Source organism: Coffea arabica, chromosome 4c, assembly GCF_036785885.1.
Source record: "Coffea arabica cultivar ET-39 chromosome 4c, Coffea Arabica ET-39 HiFi, whole genome shotgun sequence".
Taxonomy (NCBI): Eukaryota; Viridiplantae; Streptophyta; class Magnoliopsida; order Gentianales; family Rubiaceae; genus Coffea; species Coffea arabica.
In genome coordinates, this window is record NC_092316.1 from 5,233,093 (window position 1) to 5,242,500 (window position 9,408).

The following is a 9,408-nucleotide window of genomic DNA, read 5'->3' on the forward strand; positions in this document are numbered from 1 at the left end:
CACTTTGAAGTTGGTATCATCAGCAATATGGTACGGCAAGTTAATGAAAATAACCCAAACAATTTGAGTATTGGATACATCGAGACACTAAAAATCATATATATAACCCAACCATGCATATATACATATATATATATATATATATATATATATATATATATATATATATATATATATATATATATATATATTGTAGTCAATGAATGCATCTTCCTCTGCAACAAGCTTCAAAGGCCGAATTGAACCACAACATTATTGTCTTCATGATCCAATACCTGCGAGGGAAAACATGGAAAAGATTCACAAACTTGAGCTCATAAATGGCATGAACAGATGAACTCGGAACTTAGCCTCGCACTCGATCGCAATCATTAACCCTAAATTTAAAATGAAAGAATATGATCGTTCCAGAAACCTTTTAAGTTTCTCGAAGGCTTAAATATTTACTTACATGGCGGCAATGGTAGACGTAGCCGCGTTCTTCTGTAGCATCAAATGGATAAGAAGCATTATTCTCCACCAAATTAAACTTAACCACTATTGTTGTAACGTGACCAGGGACCATTTTTACGACATTTTTCCATGTTTAATTTTCTCGTATGCTGGTACGGGAATGAGCATTTTAGCTGCATGACCGGTCTTTTTTTTTTTTTTTTTTTTTTCAATTGAGTCTTATTTTGTGCCTTATTGCACAAAATTTTGACACAATTATAACGTCACATATTTAACCCAAAAAAAAAAAAATCATTTTCACGTACGAAGAATCATGGTAAGCTATCATTTGCCCAGATGATCTTTTTATTTAACTAAGTTCTTCAGCGAGCGAATCATCTCGTTTTCTTTATGGTCCAGAATCTGCAAAAACAAATACTCAATAGCACGTATGACATAGAAGAAGAAAAAAATTAAATATATTAACGGACCATAAAAATTAATATATTAGAGCGAATCATCTCGTTCTCTTCCGTTAGATGACTGTGCATCGACACGTTTGAGTTTCATGTTTAACTTGTATTGCAGGGCTCACGAAAGCTTCAGCCTAGTATCATCGTGGGTATAGGGCGGCTGAAAGAGTTGATAGGGAAAGCTTTACTTTTTGGGGTTCATACAAAAAGAATATGCAGAATTTTACTATAAAAACTATATGGTTTGGGAATATTAAATGAGAGGCATATTGGTTTGTAAAAGAGTTGGTTGTTTTCTTTTCAAAAATGAATAAAATTGTCAACTTTACAGAAAGGTAGTACCTAAACAAAAAATAATCTTTCCTACACTATTAGTATAAACGTGTTGGATGAATACCACATCATCTGAATTTGAATTTAGACATCAAATTTTTGTATATATAATTGCATTTAGACCCGCTAATGTATACACTGTCAGTGTATAAAAGAATTATAAAAAAAAAACCCTCCACTTTGCTGAATGTTGACGCAGGCGGCCTCAGGCTTTGCTTGCAAGAGTTAACCTGGGAGGTGTGGTTTAGTTCGTGCATTTGTTAGTAAATTGGACTGCCTTGAAGCCCAGCAAAGGCCTGCAACAGAAATCGTCAATGGAGTAAGCCTCAGAACAGCTGCAACTGGAATAACCGGTGTCTCCTACGTCTTCCTCTTCTTCAAGTTTAGTCAAGGCCTAAACTTCAAGGCGGGATCAGGTGAAGGTTCAGAATGACTCCAAGTCCATCAACATCAGCAGCCACCATTTCATAAAATTATAATAATTTAGACATAAATAAATAGAGAGGTTTCTAACGGAGAAGAACAATAGGAAAGCACCACCATTTCAATCCAAAAAGACCAAAAAAAAAAAAGAGAGAAAATTATAAAGAATAAATGTTTTGCAATAATTGCAAGTTAATCAAACGTAATAATTGCAATATCAACCCCTACACTAAGCACATGTATTGGTCCACGTGGCAATTCCTCAAAGCCAAAGAGAGAGTTAAAAAAAAAAAAAAAAAGATTTTCCCCTTTAATTCATCAACATTCCCCTTTTCCCAGCTCAAATCTTCCTCGCACAGACTTTTCACTTTTCACCATCCCAAACAAAAGCCAGGAAAAAGATGGCAGCTCAGCTCACCGAAACGTATGCATGCGTACCCTCAACAGAAAGGGGTCGGGGCATCCTAATTTCGGGTGACCCGAAATCCAATTCCATCCTCTACACAAACGGGCGATCCGTTGTTATCCGGTACCTTGACCGCCCGCTTGAAGTCGCCGTTTATGTCGAGCACGCTTATCCTGCCACCGTCGCCCGGTACTCCCCCAATGGCGAATGGATCGCCTCTGCTGATGTTTCGGGTGTGGTTCGGATCTGGGGGACCCATAACGACTTCGTTCTTAGAAATGAGTTCCGGGTTCTTTCGGGTCGGATTGATGATCTTCAATGGTCACCTGATGGGTTAAGGATCGTTGCCTCTGGCGAAGGCAAAGGAAAATCTTTTGTTCGAGCTTTTATGTAAGTGGGTTTTCGAAAAAGTTCTAATTTTTTTTGGTCGTTTGAGCTTTGTTGATGGAAATTTGCCAAGCTCTTTTGTCATTTATGCGAAATGTTTAATCTTTTGCACTCTTTCTTAATGTACTGTGGCATATACTTGTACCAGTTTTCTTGCATTGCTAAATTTGATAAATAAGAAAGCTACTCTTGCAAAACTTTGTAGGAAATCGGTTAAGGGATCATGTGTTTTGATATATTTAGCAGGACCCTGAAATTTAATCCCAAACATAGTTGCTGGTTTCGCTCATGCGTTCAAGTCAGTGCCTTTGCTTGTATCTTATTTTTATGGTGTTTGTGAAGGTGGTCTCGAATATGTATGTGTTAAGTTGTAGTAATAAACGCTGAACTGACTTGTGCAGGTGGGATTCTGGAACTAATGTTGGAGAATTTGATGGTCATTCAAGGAGGGTTTTGAGTTGTGATTTTAAGCCAACAAGACCATTCCGCATTGCAACCTGTGGAGAGGACTTCTTGGTGAACTTTTATGAAGGACCACCATTTAAATTCAAGCTATCGCACAGGTTCTTATCATTACTGTTATTAAGTGTTAGAATCAGTGAACGGCTCTAGCCTTCTAGATAACTTTAGAAGTGATTGGGGGCATTGTTACTGCTGCATGATGCATCTGATCAGGTGATATACGCCAATCTGGGACAAGAGGAATTTGCAATCATTTTGGTACAGACATTGAGGTTATACGTGTAATAGCTCAACACTGAGGTAGGCACATAGGAGGGTGTAGAAGCAGGTCCCTCCTGTGCAGGAGGCCATAGTGAAACAGAAGTTTGATGCTAACTAGGGTTCCATGCTAGAGTTGACCACAAATAAAGGCAAGGGGGAAATCAAATCATCTTAACTTTTTTGAAACAAAGCCATTTGATAAAGAGCTTTTGTGCTGAAATTAATGAACTTGTATCCATTAAAAAATTTGTGAAGTTCAACATTTAGGATTCTCACATACCACTCTGACAAAAATCTCCAACACAGAAGCCTGTAGGTGTGTATTATGTTTCTGACTGTTGAAGACCTTTTGCTAATGCATTTTAGCATATAACGTGCTTGAGCATTTCATCAAATAGCTCTTGGTGGTACCACAAAAATGAGTATGCTTTTCATGTATTGGTCATCTTCCTAACCTGCAGGGATCATTCAAATTTTGTCAACTGTATAAGGTTTTCTCCAGATGGCACCAAATTAATTAGTGTCAGCTCTGACAAGAAGGGCATACTCTACGATGCCAAAACTGGGGACATTTTAGGAGAGCTGTCATCTGAGGATGGTCATAAAGGTAGTATATATGCTGTAAGCTGGAGTCCTGATAGTAAGCAGGTAAACCTTTTCTCCATTTTCAATTGCTTTATCTTGCCTGTTGAAACTACAGCAGTCCCCCAGTGAACATTGGGAAGACAAAAAGATACGGGGATTATTAGTTTCAACTTAAAATGAAGCCCACTAACATCCTAAAATATTTTAGGTTTTTCAATATTAGTTTCCAAAACTAAATCTTGGAGCGAAATACTTGCTATTTCTTTGCGCTCCACCACTCTCCCCCCTTAAAAAAAAAAAAAACCAAAAAAAGGTCCCTTTCTCCAGGACTTCCCAGATTTAATCCTGGAGAAGGGTACAAAATGTGGAAATTGATGGTTCTGCTGCCCAGTTAATTGGTCTTTGATGCTTGCATCAGCTTCCATCATGGAAGACTATGGCATGAACTTGATCTATCAGGTACTTTGTCATGTGGATTGACAGGCAATTTATTTGGAAGAGGGTAGTTTAGAGTCAAGGGTCAATAATTCGTACATCATTGAAATGCTCTCATTAGTGTTTTATGTTCTTATCAAGGATGTTGGACAAATATGCTTTTTTGATGAAACAAATCCACAATTGACTTGAGCTACTCCTTCATGCCTTTTCTTTTCAAAATATTTTGGTTTATAAAATGGTTGTCAGGAAATACAGACTTTTAAGAGAGTCTAAGGTTCTTGCATTAGTAAAATTTTGCAGTTTTTCTATTCTAAATTTAATTTTTCTTTCATTCTTTCGATGTACTAACTGATCTTGCTTGCATTTCAGCTACTAACTGTGTCTGCTGACAAGACTGCCAAAGTATGGGAGATTTCTGATGGTGGTAATGGCAAGGTGAAGACGACGTTGACTTCTCCTGGATCTGGTGGAGTTGAGGACATGCTAGTTGGATGTCTATGGCAGAATGATCATATTGTCACTGTTTCTCTTGGGGGGACCATTTCTCTGTTCTCAGCTAGTGATCTTGATAAAACTCCAGTCTCATTTTCTGGACACATGAAGAATGTCAATTCATTAGCTGTGGTTAAGAACAACAAAATCATATTGTCTAGCAGCTATGATGGTTTAATAGTTAAATGGGTTCAAGGCATTGGATATTGTGGTAAATTAGAGAGGAAAGTGAATGCTCAGATAAAATGTTTTGCAGCAGTTGAAGAACAAATTGTTACATCATCATTTGACAACAAGGCAATCTCTCTCTCTCTCTCTCGCTATTCCTTCTGTCTTAATATGGCCCTATTTTGTGTTTGGATGTTTTTCTGCGTTACTGTTTTTGCTTTTTTTGGGCATGGAGCAGGGGAAGTGTGTTTGTACAAGTAGTAATAGGCCCAAATTTAAGGTTTGCCTGCACTCTAAAAAGGCTTTCCAAATGTTTTAAGCGGACACTTTTTTTTTTTCCAAAGAAATTGTTTCCTGTCACGTCAAGAAATTACTTGTTTGATCATCAGGCATATTGTATGGCTTTTTTGTTGATTTAACAGGTTCATTTATTCTGGCAGCATCCTGTCATTCTTTTGATGAGTTACTACTAATAATGGTGCAAAAAACAAATCTTTTAATATTCCTCCACAATTTCGAAAATCAAGTATCATACTTGTTGGCGACATATCTGCTTACATGTGTCATAAATTCAAATTTCTATCCCCGTGCTATTGTTACTTCTTTAGATTGATTTTTCGACGTATTTCATGCACACTTTGAGTTTTCATCTTTCTAGTCAATTGTTTAGAGAGCTGAGCTGAATATGAGGACAAAATAGACTAGCATCTCACTTAAGAGATCAAATCTTGACCCTATTTCCTTTTTCTACATTAGTATTGTTCAACAACATATATTCTAAACCCTTCCATTTCTGCCTTCTGAAGTTAATATTCTGGTAAACTTTGATTACAGACTTTCTTGATTGTTCAAAAAATATAGTTCAAAAAACTGGAACCTTGATTGTTGTAATATATGCTGTGACTACTGGGAAGAAAGTCAGGCATCTTTCTGATTAAATTAAACGAATTGGTGATGTTAGAGGGCATATAGGTTCTTAATGCTTACTTTCTACTTTCTGGTGTAGATTTGGAGAGTTCCTTTACTCGAAGATCAGTGCGGAGATGGAGATTGTATTGATGTTGGCAGTCAACCGAAGGACTTGAGCATTGCCCATCTTTCTCCTGAAGTGGCCTTGGTCTCAATTGATACAGGAATAGTCCTCCTTCATGGTACGCAGGTGGTGTCAACTGTTAATCTTGGGTTTCCTGTAACAGCCTGTGCAATATCACCTGATGGTACTGAAGCCATTGTGGGTGGTCAAGATGGTAAGCTGCACTTGTATTCTGTAAATGGGGATAGTCTTGCAGAAGAGGCTGTTCTTGAAAAGCATCGGGGGGCTGTTACTGTCATTCGTTACTCTCCAGATGTTTCCATGTTTGCTTCAGCTGATGTTAATCGAGAAGCTGTTGTGTGGGATCGGGCTTCCCGTGAGGTACTAAATTGGGATCTTTTTCATCAGTACATAGTTTGCTAAGCATGATCTAATTATTGCAGGATCTTAGCAACTTTGAGTTGAAGTTAGAGCTCTGATGTTTTTGTTAATAACTTCAGGTCAAAGAAAACATCTTGAATGCTTGAGCTTTTCTAATGATAATTCACTGAGGCTAGTATCTGAAAATGATTTAATTACATCTTCATTTAGGTTCATTTTGATACCTTGAGTTTCATGGTCTGCTAATTTAGGCATTGGATAGCAACTAATGTTGAGTGTGAAAGTTTAGAGAGTGAAGACATATTTAGCGTAGAGAGAGATTTTTTCTAATAAGTTGCTATTGTTCATGCTTGATACTCTGGTTGAAACATAAGCTGTTAGCTCCTGACTAACCAAATAATTTGTTTCGTATGTCTTTGTGTCATTTGAGATATCCAAATTTTTCATTCACAGAATCATCTTAAATTTACAAAATTTCTTATTGTATCGAATATCTAATGTGAATGCTATTGGGCTTTCTAATTTTTACAGGTAAAGCTTAAGAATATGTTGTATCACACTGCCCGTATAAACTGCTTGGCATGGTCCCCTGATAGCAGCATGGTTGCTACTGGATCACTTGATACCTGTGTTATTGTATATGATATAAACAAGCCAGCATCGAGCAGAATAACCATAAAGGGAGCTCATTTGGGTGGTGTGTATGGACTAGCATTCACAGATGAACGGAGTGTGGTTAGTTCTGGAGAGGATGCATGTGTTCGCATGTGGAGGATAACTCCACAGTAATCGACATAGTTTAGAAGTTATACAGATGCCAAAGTAGCAGACAGTGTTCAGTGTGCCGCTTTCTATTTTCCTTCTGGGTTTTCTCTAGATGCTTGGCTCTGTGGTCAATTTGAAATTGGAAATCCAACTGGGCCGAAGGTTTGATATAGCATGCTACTTCAGTTGTTTCATGCTCTATTAACAGCCTTTATAGTGATACAATTGTTTGCTTGAGGTGTGCCACGTTTGCTGCATGAAGATGGGGAAGATTTCGGTACCATTTGAAATCAATCTCGCAGGTGAAGATTTTGGACAGAGACAGAAAAATTGCTGAGTTAATGGCTTGCAGAGATGTTAGAGGTGCAGCGCTAAAACCAGTTGCATGATACCTTCGATGAAATGGACTTCAGGTTGAACAATGTAGAACCTCTGGTGATGCAAGGATTTGTATTTCTTCATTTGCTTTTGCATTTCCTTGGGAGCTGCCTCTCAAAATCTCTAGGATTTTGAGTTCAAGTTTTCTGGCTTGATTTTGCTTCTTTCGGTCAATTTGTAACTAGTTTCTGGAAAATTGTTGGTAGAGTAATCAAGTATGATCATAGAGTCGTTGCTTAATGCTCAAGTGGATTTGTGGTACTCCTCGTATCTGAGGCGGTCTTGTGTAGTTATGGTTTCTCTTTGGTTTCTTGAAATTTTGATTGAAACTTGCCGATAATCGCAGCCAAATTTTATGGGTTGTTATTTGCAAACTCACCATTTGTTATATCATATAGTCTAATAACTGAAAACTATATAATAAAAATTACAGTGGGAGTGCAAATAAGGAAAAAAGGGGGTGTATGTGGTGAAAATTCAAGTACGTATCTGGTGGTTGGTTTCTATCTTCATCCGTCTGACAAAGGATACTAATTTGCAGAAGAACCTCTCTAAATTTAGAGTACCATCCCACCATTCAATGTTGGTGATGGTACAATGTCTTATCTATCTCTGGCCAGCTCTAAAACTTATCTATAATGCTCACTTTCCAGATAAAGTGAAATTTTCATTGCATAGAACAAGAAGTTCTGTTCTTCATGCAACCCAACACAGCACGCAAACTACTAATTCAGAAATTCCTTGCCTATTTTTCTGAAGACTGTTTCTGGGTTTATTTTATTTGGTGATTTCTTGAAATCATGAATTGGGATCAGAACTTGCAGCAAATGCAGACCCCGAGCCCCCACTCCTCCCCTTTTGAGGCTCTCACATCTTAACAAAATGGGTTGCAGCGGACTCGGGGCACGGACGGTTGCAGGTGCTCTGCAACCGTTCCGGGCAATTTTGGTCATTATCAACTGCGCGTAACTTTCTTTGTACATCGTGTAATTTTTTTTTTCACAGGATGTATTTTCACAACAGATAGTGATGGGCTCCACACTTGACGCAAAAATCGAGTTACATAGTGTAATCTCAGCCGCACAAAATTTTGAGGGCAAATCTTGGCCCTTAACCGCGCGACCGTCCCTGCCCCAAATCCGGTTGCAGCATATCTGCCAGGAGGCTTCTAACATGGACAAAAATCCTGTTCATGAATGGACCAATCCAAGTTGCATTATTGCATCTACGCCTAGAGATGATAGAAGGACCATGATCACGAGACCACCACTTCTGTCCCCTGTCCAAGGCCAGGACCAATTTGTACTCATTCTTCCTATGGGACGAGTCAATCATTAAATACTGCAAGCTTAAAGTCTTCCTCGTGCTTGACTTTCTTTATTTCTTCTTCTTCTTCTTCTTCTTCTTCTTTTTTGGGGGGTTAATTTGACCTTTACAAGGGCAGAAAGAGGCTTTACTAGGTTTTAATTCTCGAACTTCTTTTAACATGGGATAAGAATTCGATCACCAAACTATAGTAATGCCAATTGACAAATAATTCCATTGTTACCACTTCCCAAGCAAACTCAAGCTCACAAATGCCACACCGCCAAACAGGTTTTTCTACTTGTGTGTTTCATTTTCTAAGAGCAAATGTAACTGAGTGAATCATCTCATCTCTCTAGAATGAAGTGGAACTGAACTACAACATGCTAACGAATTTTTAACATCACTTGTATATAAATGATTTCTATTAATATATTTCTTCTATTTTGTGCCCTTAAACCACCAGATAGATAGATAAGCACACACAAAAAAAAAAAAAAAATGATACCGTTCTTATTTGGTGTCCTTTAAACCATTACAAGCATGATTCAAAGTCGTGGTTATGGTCCGGACCGTTCCACATCGATATCGGTATATCAGTCGCGATCTCAATAAGATGCAAATTTTGAAATATTTAATATTTTAAAAATTGTGAATAATATAAAAAATTATGATAAGCAAAAATA

The 9,408-nt window shown here is 37.8% G+C and overlaps 1 protein-coding gene across 1 annotated transcript; it reads left to right on the plus strand.

Moving 5' to 3' along the window:
* The first annotated feature begins 1,973 nt into the window (after nucleotides 1-1,973).
* Nucleotides 1,974-7,791, plus strand: LOC113741454 (actin-interacting protein 1-2). Its single transcript, XM_027268987.2, has 6 exons — nucleotides 1,974-2,457; nucleotides 2,856-3,017; nucleotides 3,639-3,825; nucleotides 4,570-4,989; nucleotides 5,867-6,274; nucleotides 6,806-7,791. The coding sequence occupies exons 1-6, from the start codon at nucleotides 2,063-2,065 to the stop codon at nucleotides 7,061-7,063; spliced, it is 1,830 nt and encodes a 609-aa protein (XP_027124788.2). The 5' UTR covers nucleotides 1,974-2,062; the 3' UTR covers nucleotides 7,064-7,791.
* Nucleotides 7,792-9,408: the final 1,617 nt, after the last annotated feature.